This window comes from Hemitrygon akajei, chromosome 26 (assembly GCF_048418815.1).
Source record: "Hemitrygon akajei chromosome 26, sHemAka1.3, whole genome shotgun sequence".
Lineage (NCBI taxonomy): Eukaryota > Metazoa > Chordata > Chondrichthyes > Myliobatiformes > Dasyatidae > Hemitrygon > Hemitrygon akajei.
Window position 1 is genome coordinate 23,163,178 of NC_133149.1, and position 19,816 is coordinate 23,182,993.

The 19,816-nt window shown below is 43.7% G+C and overlaps 1 protein-coding gene across 3 annotated transcripts in view; it reads left to right on the forward strand.

Moving 5' to 3' along the window:
* robo4 (roundabout, axon guidance receptor, homolog 4 (Drosophila)) overlaps positions 1-19,816 on the forward strand; it is a 140,847-nt gene that overhangs the window by 114,996 nt on the left and 6,035 nt on the right. For all 3 annotated transcript variants that reach the window (XM_073029726.1, XM_073029728.1, XM_073029727.1), the window contains 3 exons: positions 8,464-8,605; positions 9,738-9,959; positions 12,008-12,420. In XM_073029726.1, the coding sequence (XP_072885827.1) occupies positions 8,464-8,605; positions 9,738-9,959; positions 12,008-12,420 (777 nt within the window). The remainder of the gene's footprint in view (positions 1-8,463; positions 8,606-9,737; positions 9,960-12,007; positions 12,421-19,816) is intronic.

Below are 19,816 nucleotides of genomic sequence, written 5' to 3' on the forward strand. Positions count from 1 at the left end.
GGGAAGAACCAAGAAATACTTACCATCTTCTGTCATTGGAACTCTTGCCTAACCTGCCAAAGATGAACTTTGAAAGCTCCATCATTCTATTCTTCTCAGAGTAACATGGCACCAGCATCCCACGTGTTTTGTCACTTCCAAGTTGTCTCCTGTTTTTCCTTTTCCTAAAGGTATGGATGCGGTCAGCATAGTTAGTCTTCAAGGGTGAGTCTGAGATTCACCCAGTCATGTTCCCGCCTCACCTCTGCCTTCATTGGAGAGCCGAACGTTTCTTCAGTCAGCCTGACTTTTCCTTGACTTGCCCCAGATCATCTTTCTGGAGGGATTGGGCAGATCCAAGCACTGTGTTAAATGAACAGTCACTAACCAGAAATAAACGGTTGGCCAAGGTGGGCTAAATCATTCTTGTGGTTCGGAGGGACCAGTGCTGTCTCACAAATTACAGTGACTCTGCTGTGGTTTGACTTTGTGCATCAACAAAGGCTTTTTCTCCAGGTGCAGTAAATGCATTTTTGCCTCCTGGTGTTGCACCTGCAGTTCAGCCTCAGTCTCATTGTTCAGAACCTGTGACTCTCACGATGCAGCAACTAAATCAAAGTTGGTGGGCTCAAAGTCCCATGAGCCTCATTCCTAATGGTTGTCTGGTGACGGTCTCTACTCATGTTGTCCAGCGCTGATCCTGCCAGGGCTGTCAGCCTCTCATTTTTGTGTTTTTTTATCAAGTTTATTTCTTATTTAGAGATACGGAATGATAACAGGCCCTTCTGGCCCAATTACGCCCATGTGATCAATTAACCTGCTAACCCGCTGTGGGAAGAAACAGAACACCTGGAGGAAACCCATGTGGTCACAGGGGGGAACGTACAAACTCCTTACAGACAGCAGCAGTATTGAGTCCAGGTCGCTAGGGCTGTAATAGCATTATGCTAAACACCACACCACCATGTGGCCTGGCTGCCTTTAACATAATCAATCACTCAGAGTGAGAGGGAGGAAGGGAATGCTGAATCTGGAGGTGATATGATCCAGAAGCTTCTTCAAAAGTCAAGACAGAGGTGTAAATCTTGTTACAGCTGTTCTACTAGGGTGTTCCTCACAAAGAACTAGCACTAACCTAAGAAAGAGAGAAAGCTATGGAAGAGAACAAAGGGAAATGAGAAAGGCAAAGAAGTTTCTGTCATATTATACTAAAAACTAGCTTAAACTAGACATGGAAGATAAATTCCATTGATAAGAGGCAGCCTATGAAACAGTCAGGTTCAATGGTTTTGCACATGCTGAAGAACTACAGAAAAAATACAGAACTAGGTATACTGCAATTACTGAAAATTCACTGAACAATTACAAACAGGTAACTTATATAAGCATATATGCAAGCATAAGGATGGTAAAATACAAGAAAAAACTAGCAATTTAGACTCTAATCTAACAGGAGCAATGCCAGGTTAATATGTCCCTAACACCATCGGTAGATTTCGCATGTGGAGCTGGGGCCTTCCACTCACTTGAGGGGAGGGCAGCATAGCACCGTAATAGAGCTGCTGCAGAGACCCGGCTTCGATCCCGACCTCTGGTGCTGACCGTGTGGAGCTTATACAGTACAGTACACTCTTTCTGTGACCATGTGGGCCTCTGGGTGCTCTGGTTTCTTCTGACATCCGAAAGACATGCGGGTTCATAGATTAATTACATGGATTAATTAATCGGTCATGCGCTTTGGTAGAAGAAATAAACGGGCAGACTATTATTTAAATGGGGAGAGAATTCAAAGTTCTGAGATGCAACGGGACTTGGGAGTCCTCGTGCAGGATACCCTTAAGGTTAACCTCCAGGTTGAGTCGGTGGTGAAGAAGGCGAATGTAATGTTGGCATTCAATTCTAGAGGAATAGAGTATAGCAGCAGGGATGTGATGTTGAGGCTCTATAAGGCACTGGTAAGACCTCACTTGGAATACTGTGTGCAGTTTTGTGCTCCTTATTTAAGAAAGGATGTGCTGACATTGGAGAGGGTTCAGAGAAGATTCACTAGAATGATTCCAGGAATGAGAGGGTTAACATATGAGGAACGTTTGACCGCTCTTGGACTGTACTCCTTGGAGTTTAGAAGAATGGGGGGGACCTCATAGAAGCATTTCGGATGTTGAAAGGCATGGACAGAGTGGATGTGGCAAAGTTGTTTCTCATGGTGGGGGAGTCTGGTACGAGAGGACATGACTTGAGGATTGCAGGGCGCCCATTCAGAACAGAGATGCAAAAAATTTTTTTTAGCCAGAGAGTGGTGAATCTATGGAATTTGTTGCCATGGGCGGCAGTGGAGGCTAAGTCATTGGGTGTATTTAAGGCAGAGATAGATAGGTATCTGAGTAGTCAGGGCATCAAAGGTTATGGTGAGAAGGCGGGGGAATGGGACTAAAGGGGAGATTGGATCAGCTCATGATGAAATGGCGGAGCAGACTCGATGGGCCGAATGGCCGACTTCTGCTCCTTTGTCTTATGGTTTTATGGTCTAACTAGCCTCTCTAACTTGTCCCTAGTATGTAGGTGAGTGGTACAGTTTAGGAGAAATTGACAGGAATGTGGGGAAAGTAAAATGGGAATAATGTAGGATGAGGATAAGTGAATAGTAGATGGTTATGTAGTCTTAGTGTCTTTCAATGCAGAAACAATGGGCTGTTCCTCTATGACACTCGGCAGACCAGCGAGTTGACATCAGACCCAAGCCCTCACCAGAAAGCAAGTGCAGAATGGCACATTGATATTGCCACTGACGCGTCTGCAATACTCGCCATGCTTTCTTTCTAAAATGGCTCTTCGTTCTTCTGAATCATCACGGGTGATGGGTTCAAAGCCTGTTCCAGGAGGTAAGAGTGGAATGCAGGCCACCCATTGAACTTTGAATGAGGCATGAAACTAAGCCATTCAACGCGCAAGGATCTATCATCTGTTAACAACACCCAGAAACATATTGTGGTTTTATAGAGTATTTCTGATATACAGTATGAATGTGCCAGTTTTTCTGAATTCTGTCATTGCTGTTTATTGCCTCTAGAGAGCAGCACTAACTCACAGATGCTCTGATATCCTAGTTCTTTACGTCCCTTTTCTGTTCTGCTGCCAGTGTAACAGGACTATAGTTTCACGTGTTCTAGCAACTCTCCAGGATAGCATACAGTTAGACAGAGTGTTATAGCATGCTATTTGACCGGGGGGGGGGGGGGGGGCAGGGGGGTGGTCAGATCCTAATTTCAACCAGCTTTGTGTCTGTACCACTGATAAATGAGCAGGAGTTTAATCCTGAGGCAAAAAAAATGTGCAACCTGCTGGGGGGACTGCAGAGTGTCAACCTGAAGTGACAACAATTCCTCCCTCTGTGAACGTGCTGCTCTGCTCACTAGGCTCTGCCAGCACTTTGCATTTTGCTCGGATTCTGTCATCTACACAATCTCTTGCCTCTCCATTTCATCCTGGGCTCTTCCCTCTTCTCAGCTCAGTTCTACCACCGATCATTCATTCTTGTTACAGTGTTTAATATATTTTGTTCATTATGCTTATCCTAGAAGTAACCTTTAGTTATATAGGCAACAATTAAAAGAAGTTGAAAAATTTTCAGGAAGTATAAATATATTCCATGGCGTAGCAAATATAGCACAAATTCAGTGGGCAAAGGGTTCACTCCTGTGCCCTGTCCCTCTACTGCTCCAACAGGTAGCGCAAACTACCTGTACTTCAGGGAGCGCGAAGTGCAGAATCAAATATCGCTGTGATGATTGTACGCTCTAGTATCAATTGTTTGGTGACAATAAAGTAAAGGTATGTTTTCCAGCTGCCTGATATTACACTAATATTTCCCAAAGAGATGCAGGTTCTGTAGTGCATAGGTTTAAGGTGAGAGGGGAGAGACTTAGAAGGAACCTGATGGTGACTTTTTCACCAGAGGATGGTCAGGATATGGAATGAGCTGCCAATAGTTCAGAGGAAGTGCTCGAGGCTCATGTGAAAAGTAATTGAACAGGTACATGGATAGAAAAGGTTTAGTGCAATGTGGGCCAAACATAGGCAAATGGGACGACTTGCATGGATCAATTGGGCCAAAGGACCTACTGCCATGCTGTGTGTGTTTATATCAGATAGCATTTAGTAGTTTAGTGTGCTGTACAGAAAAGTCTGCATAGTCCTATAGAAGTGTAGTTGCATAATTATATATAAGGCACAGTAATATAGTATATCTAATACTTGACATGTTATTATTGGTGCAATATATACAACAGTAGGTAGAATATGTAACATGGGTTCAAGCATTAAACTGTAATTAAATCGAACAAGAAGTATGGAACAAGTGATTTAGTCTGTATACAAATGAGAGTAACGTGTCCCAGGTAGCTGGCTGAACTATTAACTCATCTGGTACTATTCCCATTCTAAAGCTGTCTGTGCACCATTCCATTCTGGTCAGTTGTGTGGCTCTCTCTGGTGATGTTCAAGTTCTTGAACTAACCATAACCCTACCTCAATAATGGAACACTATGACCCACAATTTGCATTTCCATGGAATTGTTTGTGATTTTATTTTTCCACAAATGTTTTGCAGTCTTTTGTTCTCTTTCATCATTGTCTTGTATAATTTAATATCACTTGTGTTCCGTGCTTTATTTTGTCTAAATCCACATGTTTGTGATTCTGCCACAGGCAAGTTGTAATTGTCCCTGTACATCACAGTGCTTGTGCCCATGACAACGTACCCAAATTGACGATGTACTCAACGTACTCAAACTCTTGAGGTTTTCTCCCCATAGACAACTCTGTGCCATTTAAAAACGGTCATTGGAGCTGCAGAGAGGTAGCACACAAAAACAGACCATTTGGCCCATTGAATTTGTGCTGACCATTAAGCACTAATTTTTACACAAGTGCTGCACTGATCCTGATTTTATTCTCCCTACCTTCCCATGAATTTTCCTCAGCTTCCACCTCTCACCTACACTGAGGAAAATTCACAGTGGTGTCTTTATGATGTAGGAGGCAGCACCGGAGATCAGGATTGAACCCAGGATTGAAGCTGGGGCTGTGAAGCATAGATTTGATGGTTGAATGGCCTTCTATCTTGTAAGATAATACAAGTGGTCCCTGGATAATGAACACAGATGTCCATAAGTTGGAAAGTACTTGATATGGTAACCGTGCCTCCAAAGAATTGTAATTATTGGTATTAAAAGCAAATATGATTTGTAAGAAAGAATTCACTGTTTGGTTAAGGTGGTGCAAGGTTTAAAAAGAGCTGAGGGCCTTCTGGTACTTTTCAACAGGTGCTACGTCTGTTCGTATGTTGGATTTTTGAATTTAATAATATGTGAGCCATAATATTATGGGGGTATGTAGGCTATCCACAAGTCAGGCAACATGGAGAGGGCCTTTAATGTAAATAACATTTCATTTCATAATCATCTTTAATTGGTTCTACTCGACAATACAGTTAAAATGTACTTAGAGAAGAAGGGAGACTAAGTCCTTTGTCATCACTCCTCGTACAAAGATCTGCGAAGATTCATCCTTAGCCCAGTGTCAGCATGTGCGGCCAAGGCCGTAGACAAATCTCAAACAAGCAATTGGCCACAATGCTTAGTCTGACCCCCCCCCCCCCCCCCAAAGTCAAAAACCAAAGCCCCGTCTTCCTCCTTGTGTGGGCAAAAGATCATCTTAAAAAATAGCAATGGGATTCTCCTTGTTCCTTGACCCTTAACTATCCCTTAACTAACATTAGCAAAACTAATCCCCCTGGTCTTTTACCATCTTACTGGTTCTGCGAATTGTTTTCCATTTTATCTCTGTGCAATTAGAAATAACTTTACTGCTCAAGCCTAGGATTTGCCAGATGATCATAGAGTCTCGTTAGTTGGTTGCTGTGATAATTGGTTCAACTTGAGAAATTCAATTGGGCACAAGGCTTCACCAAGTCAGCTTTGTATCATGCCAGTGGAAGCTATACGAATGTTGTGGGGTGGGTAGTGGAAAGAGGAAGAGGATAATGCGTGCAGGGAGGGTGAGGAGAAGTTCAGAGATCTGTTGGTGGAAGTGGTTCAAAGCTTAAAGTAAGCTTATTATCAAATGTCACCATATACAACCCTGAGATTAATTTTCTTGTGGGCATTCACAGTGACTACAAAGAAACAACATAGAATCAATGAAAAACTGCACACAGCAAGCCAAACAACCAATGAGCAAAAGACCAGAAACAGTGCAAATATTAAATAAATTAACAAATAAATAAGGAATAAGTATCAAGCACCTGAGAGGATGAGTCCTTAAAAGTGAGTGTATAGGTTGTGGGAACAGTTCAGAGTTGGGGCGAGTGAAGTTAACCCCTCTGGGTCAGGAGTCTGATGGGGGGGTAGTAACTGTTCTTGAACCTGGTGGTGTGAGTCCTGATTGATGACTGCAGTGAGAAGAGAACATGGCCTTGGATGGTGGGGGTCCTTGATGATGGATGCTGCTTTCCTGCATCCGTGTAGATTTCCTTAATGGTGGGGAGGGCATACCCGTGATGGAATAGGCTACATCCAGTAATTTTTGTAGGCTTTTCTGTTCAAGAGCATTGGTGTTTCCATACCAGGTCATGATGCAACCAGTCAGTATACCCCCCACTGCATATCTGTAGATGTTTGTCGAAGTTATCGATGATGGATCATTGCAAACTTCTAAGGAAGTAGAGGTGCTGCCGTGCTTTCTTTGTAATAGCACTTGCGTGCTGGGCCCAGGACAGATCCTCTGAAATGATAACGCCGAGGTATTTAAAGTTGCTGACCCTTTCACCTCTGATTCACCAATGAAGACTGGCTCATGGATCTCTGATTTCCTCCTCCTGAAGTCAATAATCAGCTTCTTGGTCTTGCTGACATTGAGTGAGAGGTTGTTGTTGTGGCACCACTCAGCCAGATTCTCAATCTCCCTCCGACATGCTGACTAGTTATCACCTTTGATTTGGCCAACAGTAGTGATGTCATCAGCAAACTTAAATATGGCATTGGAGCTGTACTTAGCCTCACAGTCATAAATATAAAGTGAGTAGATTAGGGGGCTAAGCACACAGCCTTGTGGTGCACCTGTGCTGATGGCGATTGTGGAGGAGATGTTGTTGACAATTCAAACTGATTGGAGTCTGCAAGTGAAGAAATCGAGGATCCAGTTGCACAAGGTGGTTTTGAGGCCTAGGTCTTGGAGCTTATTGATTAGTTTTGAGGGGGTGATAGTGTTGAATGCAGAGCTGTAGTCAATGAAGAGCATCCTGATGTATGCATCTTCACTGTCTAGATGTTCCAGGGTTGACCGAAGAGCCAATGAGATGGTATCTGCTGTTGACCTGTTGAGACAGTAGGCAAATTGGAGCAGATCCAAGTTGCTCCTCAGGCAGGAGTTGATATGCAGTCAGGAGTTTAAGTGGGTGGTCTGGGAGTGTAGGGGTTGTTGCTTTATATTGGCAAACAGCGCTGTAGACAAGCACTAGAGGATAGGGTTTCACTCACATATATGGTGGAAAATGGGGGCAGTGATCAGGGCAGCAAGAGGTAAGTGCCCACATCCAGCTTGGGAACTTTTGTCCAGAGCTCTCTTTTGTACACTCACCATTGCAAAGTACGTGGAGTAAAGTCCTTCACCAAGCAAGGTCAACTCGGGTGAATATAGGGTCATAGTCTTGCAGCACAAAAACCGAACCTTCAGCTCACCGTGTCCACGACAGCTCTCGGTCACCCATCTCCTTGACTTCAAGTGCACTGGCGCTCTAGGGGTGAGAACACGGTGAAGAAGTTTAGCATGGTTGTGTGTCAATTAAACCTCAACAAGACACCAAACAATTGATAGGATGTAGCTTATAAAGCCATCTCATTTTGAAACGGCTCAAAGAAGTGCGAGCCAGTTTGAGTAAGTGCACTGCATTGTGGAGAATGCAAGAGCTAAATTGTGTAATCTCCTAGAAACAGCAACAGAATAAATGCCCAAGTTATTGGCTTTTCCGATACTACCTGAGGAATAACTACGGGTCAATGGACAGGAAGAATGCCATTGCTCTCTTCCAGACTGGCTTCACCTGTGCTATGGAAACCTGCTTTTGTGCAGGTTGGAAATCATGCTGGTGTTATTGAGCTGCATGTAGCAGTCCATTCAGCCCCACTGTGCTAGCCCAGGCTGATTTGGATACACAATGGATGTAGAAGAAAAATGGCAGCATTTGTAATTCATATGCTGATTCCTCAGTCATCAATATAAAGAAGTGAGGGTGTGGTGTAGTCTCATTTCTTGGTGTTTGTCATTAATATTGACATTCACATTCTGCACAATAAGTGACAACATTGCCAGGGAAGTGATGTCACGTCATCCGAGTCTGTACATTACGATAAGACCATGGAGTTATGGCTGAATTGAGTTTCCAAGTGCTGGCCTGTGCCCCTAACCTTGATGTCTCTTTGGCAGGTGATGGGAAGCCAGTGTTGAAGACTTTCTGTTCCCCAAAGGCCCAGCATCATGGTTTCGGCCTACAACTTGTCGATGCACTTCCTCCTCCTCCCCCTCGCCCTGTAGAGGAATCTGGAGAGGTCCAGGGCACAGAGGAAAGGTAAGGGTCATTTTATATTTCTGAGCATAGTGGAGAGGAGAAAGGCGGAGAATTTATCCGTAACTTTGAAAGAAAGTGGGAGAACCACACTACTGACAGCCCTATTCTGGTATTGCACATGAGGTGGGAAGTTGTAAATGGTGCTATAAATTGCTCCATTATCCTTGAGATAAGGAGACAAAGTTGATGTTTCTCCAAACTGAGATGTTAGATGAGAGTAGGAATGGACCTGGTTGCAGTAGTACTCACCCCCCCCCCCCCCCCACTACTCAGTTTGGTGATCAGAATCAGGCGTGTTACCCATCTTCTGGAACAAGGATTTATCATGAAGTTCGGCCTGTGCCACTGAGGGGTGAAATCAGGGAGCACTTCTACACCCATAGGTGGTGGAAATTTATTATATGTCCTTCATAAGGCTATGGAAATGATCACTTCAATTTAGAAGAGGGGAAAGGAGCAGAGTTAAGAAAAAAAATGGTTATTTTTAAAAAAGGGATATAGAACAGAGGCAGAGGTTGAGTTACCGAGCAGTTATGATCTGGATGCATGATAGGAAAATAGTGCTGTAACAGGACCAGCAATGCAGAATCCTAGACTTGTGGCTTCAAAACTCCATGTAGCGAAGGAGCTCAAGTTCACGAGTAAATACATCTGGAATATAAACTGCAAGCTTTGACAATGACTGTGTAGCAATTGAATTGTTTAAGCAAAACAATGTATCTTAGCAAATAAGCTATTCTTACAATGTCCAGCTATCTCACTCCAGAGCCACTGACTCTTGTAGACTCTGCAGTTTAAGGGTTAATTTAAACATAAAACTGAATGAAGCAAAGGATTCTGGGCCTGAACACCAACAAACAGTTTACATCTCAAGCTACTAACATTGAAAAATAACCTACAGAATATCACAGGGCTGTAAACAAATAAATTTTTAATCCAAACAATACAAGAGGCTTAAAGGCACATGGTAAAATGTTGTGTTTTAAGAATTGCTTCACGTGGGAGAGGTGCACAAAGTTGTGGGTTGACTTGTGCTTCTTCTAATCTTCTTTAGTACCCATTCCTCAACACAAGGACATCCAGTAAGGGAAACTTCAAGGAAAAGGCTCACTGGTACTGGTCTTTGTTTCAGGCAAAGCAAATCTGCAAAGATTTCTGAATCAAAAAGGGTCTCACCAAGAAGAACGAGGAAGGAATGCTGCTCTTCTTCAGGAGACAAGTTGTCAACTCACACCACGTGTTACAGCCATCAATCCACTGCCACCCTCCCCCTGTCTACGAACAACACTGAAAAGCATCTCCGTCCAGAGCAAGTAGCTCATTATCTGGAGCTGACAGGCGAGAGCAACCAAAGGTTTGAGGAGGGACCTTCAGCTTTTCTAAATTTCCTGCCACTGCACTTGAGAATTTCTGGATGAGATAAATTCTTAGCGATGCAGTTAGTAGATCTGCTGCCTCACAGTGCCAGAAACCTGGGTTCAATCCTGACTTTGGGTGCTGACCTTGTGGAGCTTGCGTGTTCTCCCTATAACCATGTGGATTTTCTGCATGCATTCTGGTTTCCTCCAACATTCCAAAAACATTGGTTAATAGATTAAGAGGTTACTGTAAATGTAGGTGAGTTCCAGAATCTGGTGGGGGGGGGGGGGCATGTTGATGAGAACTAATAGTAGTAATAGGCATCCGTTAGTCTCGTGAGACCATGGATTTGCGCCTTGGAAGGTTTCCAGGGCGCAGGCCTGGGCAGGGTTGTATGGGAGACTGGCAGTTGCCCAAGCTGCAGGCCTTCCCCTCTCCACGCCATCGATGTTGTCCAAGGGAAGGGCACTGGGACCCATGCAGCTTGGCACCGGTGATGTCGCAGAGCAAGGTGTTGTTAAGTGTCTTGCTCAAGGACACAAACACGCTGCCTCAGCTGAGGCTCGAACCAGTGACCTTCAGATCACTAGACCGATGCCTTATCCGCTAGGCCATGCGCCAACACTGATGAGATGTTGAGAACTGTAGGGAGAATAAAAAAGGATTAATAAAGGATTAATATTAGTATAAATGGGTATTTGATGGCCAGTGTAGACTGGATGGGCCCAAGGGTGTGTTTCTGTTCTGTGTGTCTCTATTATTTTGAGAAGTTTGAAGTGTGACTCAACAGAGGCCCTTTAAATAGACTCCCTCAACAGTAGGATCTAATATGTTAGCACTTGATAGCGTACATGGAGAAAACATGTTCCTCAGGCTAGGATTGTGAACGTAACATTTTCATGTAGCACTTCCAGAGTGAATTGAGAAGAAATCTGCTTACCCATAGACTGGTAACAATATAAAGTATGCCCTCAAAAAGGATAGTTGAGATGAAGAGCAGAGAACATAGATAATGGGATAAAAGGAGGGGAGGAGGGTCTCTGCTGTGTGGGTATAAGCACAAACACAGCACATGGTCTAGTTTTCGTGGGCCATTCTATATCATGTCACCGATGATGTGATGATAACCATTATCTAGGGTCTTGGTTTGAAACGTCGACTGCTGAGTTCCTCCAGCATTTTGTGTGTGTTGCTTTGGATTTTCTGTCATCTGAAGAACTTCTTGTGTTTGATTTGCCCCTCTAGTGTGTTGCTATTTACAGTCAAACTAAAAAAAGAATCAAGCTGAGGCAATATGTTTGTGGCGTTCCTTTCATGATCTTCTTGCAGGGTTACCTAGCACACATTCTGAAATGAGGATTTACAGCAATTAGCTTGTATGTTGGAAGCTTCTAAACAGAGTAATGTTCTCATGACTAGTTTATCCAGGTTAGTAAAGTCAACGGAGGGGCTAAGTATTGTCCATAACATGGGGCGTAACTTTTAAAACCCATTATTTTTTTTTTGAATTTGGTAGCAAGGAAATTGGGTCAGCCAATGGCTATCTTTCCCAGCATGCTTTTGCCACCACTTTGCAAATCTCATACTTTAATCTCATTCTCATTTTGAGAGTTGTTTTGGTGATTTTTTTTAGTGAATGAATTCTGCTTGAACAGGTTTGAGAGGCACAGTAGCCTACTCTCGCTCCTACTATGTGCATTTGATTGTTCCATCCTCCTTAGCAGCCTCTGTCTAATATTGTGGGTAACCTCTGTGGTTTGTTTGACCCTTGAGTAACTGTGATCAACCCTTCTGGTCATATAGAAACCCTTGGTTTTTTCCATCCTGTTGGTCTTGAGTTGCCAATATCTTTAGCTGTAGAATTCCCTCCAAAAGTTAGTTCTGTGATTTCCCACTTTTTCTTTGTTGCAGATGCTCCTTAAAGTTTAGCGCTGCTGTCGAGTATTTTAAAATGTTTTAATGCTTTTGAACAGTTATAGAGACACTTGCAAGTTAAGCTGCTGGTGATGGGAATTGATGAAACTTTTTTTCTCTTACTTACAGGCACTTTACAGACAATGTGTCCACTTTTGAAAGACCTTTCTCACCTCCCCACACATACGGGTACATCTGCGGGCCACAGCTCTCTGACCTGGAAACAGACACTGCGGACTACGACGACGAAGATGATGACCTGGACATGGAGGTTGCCCGTGTGAACTTGCGTCGATATTTTCACAGGTCCTGCCATAGCCCGACTTCCAGCCTCAGCGAGTGCGAGAGTTCCCTGGCGGGGTCTTTGGCCAACGGCTGGGGCTCAGTGTCTGAGGACAATTTCACCAGTGCCCGTTGCAGTATGGTCAGTTCATCCGATGGCTCCTTTCTCATGGATGCCAACTTTGCTCAGGCACTGGCCGTGGCAGTAGACAGCTTCTGCTTTGGGCTGGCACAGCCGGAGAAGGAAACTCCTTACGCAGGTACGTCCCACTGTGGCACTTCAACAGAGCTAGCGTTTATGCTGAGTATCACATTGGGATCACTAAGTCGATCCAGGACAGGCCATACACTATATCTCAGCTGGTCCAGATGCCTGATGGTGGCACCCTGGCCTTTGTGTCAGGAGCCTGTAGTTTCAATTCCCATTCCAGTACAGAATTATAAGGTGTGAGGAGGCTCTTTGGCCCTTTGTCCTTCAGCTAGCTCTTTTGACGAGCCATTGTCCTTGGTTTTTTTTAAAGCTGGAAATTTTCTCCATTTTCTTTTCAAAAATTGAATCTGTGTCATCTTTTTCCCCAAGTAGTGAGTCCCAGATTATAGTCAGCTGTGTTTCAAAAAAGGCCTTATTTACCTGCCTGATTCTTTTGGACCCAGTTTCCTTTGACTGGATGCCTGTAGAAACAGAATTAGTGTGCTGGATATAGGTAGAAGTTCAGTGGTTAAAGATGTGATATCAGAACCCGTTCACTGTGGTTACCAGTTCAACATTATGGTTCTTGCTTCCAGCCCTCCAGTCACTTCACCCATTCCCGGGATTTAGTTTGAATCCTACAGCGCTGAGTTTAGTGAACATTTTCTTCTCTGGTGACAGGTGAAAGGTCTTGAGCCAAACTATCGACTGCCCATTTTCTTCTACCGTTGATGCTGCCTGACCTGCTGAGTTCCTTTGGCAGATAGTTTTTCCATTTTCTCACGTGGAACTTTGAAAAAGGCCTTTTTGGAAGTAAGCTGCATCTTTTCGTTAAAGGTCCTATAGTCAGTCCCCTTCCATCCCACTTCGCCAAAGGAGTGGCACAGTTGCTCAGCTAGTAGAGTTGCTGCCTCACAGTATCAGAGACTCGAGTTCAATCCTGACCTACGTTCTTGACTGTGTGGAATTTGCACATACTCCTGGTGACCGCGTGAGTTTTCTCTGGGTTCTCTGCTGTAGACATGGGGTTTGTTGGTTAAGTGACCACTCCAAACTACCCCCAGTGTGTGGGGTGAGTGGTGGAACGTGGGGAAGAGTTGCTGAGAATGTGTGGAGAATAAACACAATGGGATTAATGAAGGATTGGTGTAAATGGGTCATTGCACATTCAGTGGGCTGAAGGGTCTTTTTCCATCGCTCATATCTCTGTCTCTAAGAGTTAATAATGATACAACATGATTCCATAACTTCCCAATGCAGATTTATGCAGTGTAGACACTTCACTCCAGTGTGTGTATGCCTGCCTACTACTGAGTGAGGAGCCATTTAATTCCCGATGCTTATTCCCGAAAGTTTTCTTTGAGAATCTGTCTCATTTCCCTTTGAAGGCTGCTGTCGCCTTATGTTGACCCGTGGGAGATGCTAGTCTGCATATTTTTTGGTTTGCTGCATTGCCCATCTTCCTCACTTGTCAGTTTAATGTGTTTCATGGCCAGGGAGTAATTGGAATTGGTTTATTATTGTCAGATGTACCGAGATGCAGAGAAGTGCTTGTCTTGCATACTGTTCCTACAGATCAGATCATTACTTAGTACGATGAGGTAGAACAAGGTAAAGCAATAACAATGTGTAACAAGCTACAGCGAGTAGCAATCATTGACAGGCAGAACCTTGGAAATAAAACTTGTGGGAACAGACAACTCACACAGCTGGATAAGGCTCTTATTTTCTCAGCCACTTCCCTGGCCGTATAATGTTCTCAGCACAGAGGCATTACATTGGCTGTCTGGCCAACTGCTGGGTTCTGGGACTGCATCACAACCTAGGGCAGATTTCCATCTCCCCCAACTGGTATTTGTCACACGCACTGAGGAACAGGGGAAGAAGTTTGTTTTGCAAGCCATCTAAATGGCTCATTTCGTTGAGGTCGTACAAGGCATAGCAACAAGAGAATGCAGGAACAAAGGTGTTGAGCAACAGAGAGGTGCAGTGCAGGCAGACAGCAAGGTGCAAGGCTATGATAAGGTAAGATTTATCCCGAAGGAAATTATTGTTGCAAGGTTGCTCAGTCAGAAATACATACTTGAAAATACAAAATGTAAGCATTGAGGTAGGAAAAAGAATACAAAATGTCCATTTAAAAAGTAATAGTGCAAAATACAAATGTGCAATGAAGCCATATACTTATGCACTTAAGGAAGAAGAGTTGCAGAGTCTGTAGAGTTGTAGGTTATGAGGTCAAGGGTCTATCTAATTGTTCTATGGGACTGTTCAATAGTCTTGTAACAGCAGGATAGATGTTTTTGCGCCATAAGACTATATGACCACAAAACATAGGAGCAGAAATAGGCCACTCAGCCCATTGAGTCTGCTCTGCCATTCCATCATGGCAGAATTAGTATTCCTTGCAACCACATTCTCCTGCCTTCTCCCGGTAACCTTTGATAGCCTTATCAACCTCCACTTTAAATATACTCAATGATTTGCCTCCACAGCCATCCAAGGCAATGAATTCCACAGATTCACCACCCTCTGGCTGCAGAAATCCTGCCTCATCTGTTCTCAAGGGACATTCTTGTATTCTGAGGCTGTGCCTTCTGGTCGAAAACTCCCCCGCTATAGAAAACATCTATTCTGTCTAGGCCTTTCAATATCAGATAGGTTTCAATGAGATCCTTCCCCCCCCCCCCCCCCCACCACACTCTTCTAAATTCCAGCAAGTACTGGCCCAGAGCCACCACACGCTCCTCATACGTAAACCCTTTAATTCCCGGGATCATTCTCATGAACCTCCTGGACTCTCTCCAATGCCAGCGCATCCTTTCTTAGATAAGGGGCCCAAAATTGCTCATGATACACCAAGTGCGATCTGACCAAGGCCTTATAAAGGCTCTGCATTGCATCTTTGCTTTTTTTATTCAAGTCCTAGCATTGCATTTGCCTTCCTCATCATCAACTCAACCTTTAGAGAAGCTGGCGCGAGGACTCCCAAATACCTTTGCCCCTCTGATTTTTGAATTTGCTCCTTGTTTAGAAAGTAGTCTACACTTTGCATGACCATGTTCTTCTCTACATTGTTTGACCCCGTCTTTGCCCATTCTCCTAATCTGTCTGACCCCTTCCCTGTTCCACAACACCACCTGCCCCTCCACCTATCTTTGTATCATCCGCAAACTTGGCCACAAAGCCATCAATTCTGACGTCAAAGCACATATTACCTAGTGGTTCATGCTTTTGAATATTCTGCTCGATGGGAGAGAACGTCCGCATTGACATTCTCTCCGAGCTGACTCATCCTTCTACCATTTACTATGGATTGGCCCCGCACCACCACCAACTCCTCTTTGAGTTATTGCACAGTCAGCAGACGGATGCTCCACACAAGGTAATTACCCAGGCATATTTCAGTATGATTTATGACTGGATGGATTTTTGCATTAAGTGCAGTGTTCTGGCCAACACGTCCTGTACAGTCAGACCACTGAACCAGGAAGCTGAGATTATAACAGCAAAACATGCAATCAGCATTATTTCAGAGGAAGTGTGTTTGAAGTCAACTACACTGTGCGATAAGTCTATTTATGGTAAGGCTGTAAATAGGATGTCAAAGCATTTTGCCGAGGTTGCTATTCTTATTTTCCCACATTGTAACCTCGGCTAGCAAATGTTTGAATAATCTAAGCATTTCAGTTGCTATAAATATCCTAAAGAAGCTTCCAATCAGCATACAATCTCCGGTCTGTTTTAATATCCTACATTGGCGCCGTTTGATAAACCAGTACCTGACCAAGCATTAAAAGCCAAATCCTTGTAAATGCAATTATGTGTGGGGGGAGAAAGAGACAAGTTACATCAAACATTCGATTGCACACCTCTGACCTTGTTGCAACATCTTTAGAATCTTCTGTACTTGATGTTCCAAAGGATGCAGAGAAGTGTAAAATAACTTGCATTTGCATAGCACCTTTCAGTAATATCCAGATATGTGGTAAGGTGCCTTACACCCAATTAATCTTCTCTTCTTGCAGCTGCTACTTGATGTGCTGAGTATTTTCAGCATTTTCTGCTTTTATTGTAGATTTTCAGTACCGGTGTTTTATAAAAAGTTATTACGTTACTGTTATACACTAAGAAATGTATCGGTCACATCTGCATAAGACAGACTTCGCAAACACGTTAGGCAGATGACCAGGTAGGTAATTTGTGGATTTGATTCAGGAATAAACATTGACCAGGGTTCCAGGAGAACTCTGTGCTATTCTTCAAACAAAACAACAAGTTATTTTCTCCTGAAGAAAGCTTTCAGTCCAAAGCACCGACTGTTCACTCTTTTCTATAAATGCTGCCTGACCCGCAGAGTTCCTCCAGGATTTTGTGTGCGTTGCAAGCTATTCTGTATCCCTTTCTAATGTTTTACCTTCCTTAGTATTGCTTAGTTGTGCCAGCCCACATTATATCCTTGGATGTTTGGAGTGAGATTTGAACTCAGAACCTAGAGGGTCTTTTGAAACGTGGACAACTAGAACTGTTTCTAGTCTGTGAATTTAATTGGTTGTCCAATGGATGTGTGGGCAGAAACCTAGTGGAATTTCAGGGTGAATTATTGATGGGAAGAATCCTCCATAGAGCAGCACGGTCTTTACTCTGGCACACTGGTTCTCCTCCCCCCACCCCGCAAACCCCCACACCATTTTTATTGAACCATTCAAAGCTGCTTTGAAGGTCTTTGCAAATGGACTGCATGGTGCACATGTCACGATGATAAACACCTATTCTTCTGACCTTTGCATCCGGCCTGCTTTCCTGCTGCTGCACTACAAGGATTAAATGAAACGTAAAAGTCCTATTTTATTGGATTGCTTGTCTTCCCATTTACTAGGGAATTGTAAAATGCATTTAAATTGAGGTCAGGGTTTATTGGTCTTTTTGTGTCTCTCAGGCTGTGATATTTACGGCAGCATTAAGTTTTGATCTGAGGACGGTGCAATGGAAATGCTGATTGAAGCACTGTCTGTTGCTCAATTAATTAATTTGTTCTCTGTGTCCTAAATCTGCCCTGGCCTCATTCAGCTTTATAGTTGAGCGAAGTGATGATACAATCCTCACAGGATTTGTGTGTGTTTCAAGCTGCCTTGCCTAGTTTACAGGCATTGTTTTACGATTAGCATGGCATTGATTGATTGAAGAGAGCGTTCCTCAGTCCCTCAATGGCTTACTGGGAAATGGTTCTTTCCGAAGGGATACTCGCCCATTGTGTCAGCAGTTTAGATATGGTGATTGGTGATCAATTTAGGTGCTAAATTTCTAATCCTGATAAATACCAAAAATCCCTATTCACCTTAAAATGTCCAACAAAGTTCCAGTTATCATTGTTAAGTGGAACCAGCTTGATCACTGTTGGAACACTACCCTCATAAAAATGCTTTGGTGAACCTTTGAAGAATAATTCAAGTTTACTTGCTATGTTTCCATTGAAACATACAGTAAAATACGTCATTTGCATTAACAACCAACACACCCAAGGCTGTGCTGGGGGCAGCCTGCAAGTGTTGCTACACATTCAAATGCCAAAACAGCATGCCCAGAACATGCAAGTTTGAGCTTATTGTCAGTCAACCATATTCATGTATACCACCAATCAAAACAATGCTCCTGTGGGCTAAGGTGTACAGCACAGTACGTATAACTCATACACACAACACATAAAGTAATATGACCAGAAATAAATTAACAAATAGTAAGGTGTATTTGCAATAAAAGTTAAAAGGTAATCCGTATATAGCTGCTGACACTTCATATGTGGTGAGACGTGGGTGGTGACAAGGGGTTCAGTAGTCTCTCTACCTGCGGGAAGAAGCTGTTTCCCCATTCTAACAGGCCATGTCCTAATACTGTGGTACCTCCTGCCTGATGGTAGGGCGTCAAAGAGATTGTTGGAAGGATTATTGATAATGCTAAGGGCACTGCATATTCAGTGCTCCTGATAAATATCTTGGATGGATGGAAGAGAGACCCTGATGGTCCTCTCAGCACTCCTCACAATCCTTTGCAGGGTCTTGCAGTCAGATGCCTTGCAACTCCCGTACCAGACAGTGATGTAGCTGGTCCGGATGTTCGCGATAGTGCTCCTGTAAAAATTGGTTAGAATGGAGGGAGAGCCTCACTCACCTCAATCTCCTTAGGAAATGGAGACACTGCTGGGCTTTCTTGACTAAAGAGGTGGTGTTGAGGGACTAGGTGCACTCCATGAAACTTGGTGCTCCTAACTCTCTCCACGGAGGAGCTGTTTATGTGCAGTGAGGAGTGGTCAGCCTGCACCTTCCTAAAGTCCATAATTATCTCTCTAGTCTTGTCCACTTTGAGAATCAACAGCAAAAACAAGCTCTATTTTTCCCTCTCATCCATGCACATACACAGTCCTTTGACTGCAGGACAGGCCTCCAGCAGACATGGGCTCAGGCCTTCAGACACCAGACTTCAACCTCCCCAGCAGGCGCACAAAGATACACAGACTTGGCTCCGGCTAACAAGCCTCAACTATTGGACTTCTGATTCGACTCTTAGGCCTAGATCCCAGGATATGCCGATCACTAAACATCAGGCCTTGAAATACAGAATTGCCAGTGGTGGGAATCCAAGCACTAGGTGTCAAAATCCAGATTCACCGATTTGTGAACACCGGGTCATCAAAACTCATTCCTCCTTCCTGCACAGAACTCCACGACTTTGGAATCTGCTGTCATCTCGCTGACTTTAGGGTGGGGGCAGGGGTGCTGTCCCCATCCACTTTCTGCTGGTCCGACATCTGACATCCAACCATGGATGTCCCACATCCACGTCGTTGGTCTTTGATCGCAGAGTGGAGACTTAGCCGGCAGCCTGACCTCTAATTTCCTCCTCATCCTAAAGAAATGATTCTGGAGATCTAAGCAAAAGGACAATTGACCCTGATGTACAAAGAAGAGGAGTCAGAGGGAGAATAATTGGGAAGGAAAACAAAAGTGGGATGCTTGTGTTTATCATTATGAAATGCAGTGAGATTACTGGATTGAATCATTAAATAGATACAGTAGTGAGGCAAATTGTACTAAAGAGGTCTTCAAATATATGCTCTCTGGCTCAGTACCTACATGTGAAGTCCCTCCATGTGTCTGCCCGTAATAATCCACATCTACAACGTCCTCTGTGTTACCTCCATATCAGCAATTCGACCTACTCATTCACATACACACTTCTTTCTTTCTCCACCAACCTATTAATTTGTTCCATTCCCTTCTGTGTTTACCATCAGTTTCTCCTGCGTTCCATCCTTCCTGACAATCCTTTCTACTACATTCCTCTCTGCATGCTCTTCCATTTCTGTCTTCCTTCCCTTGCCACATTTCTTCTCCTTATGTTCCTATCCACCCTCACGTTTATTAACTTGTATCGTTCCTCATGTTCATTCAGTACATATTCATCTCCCT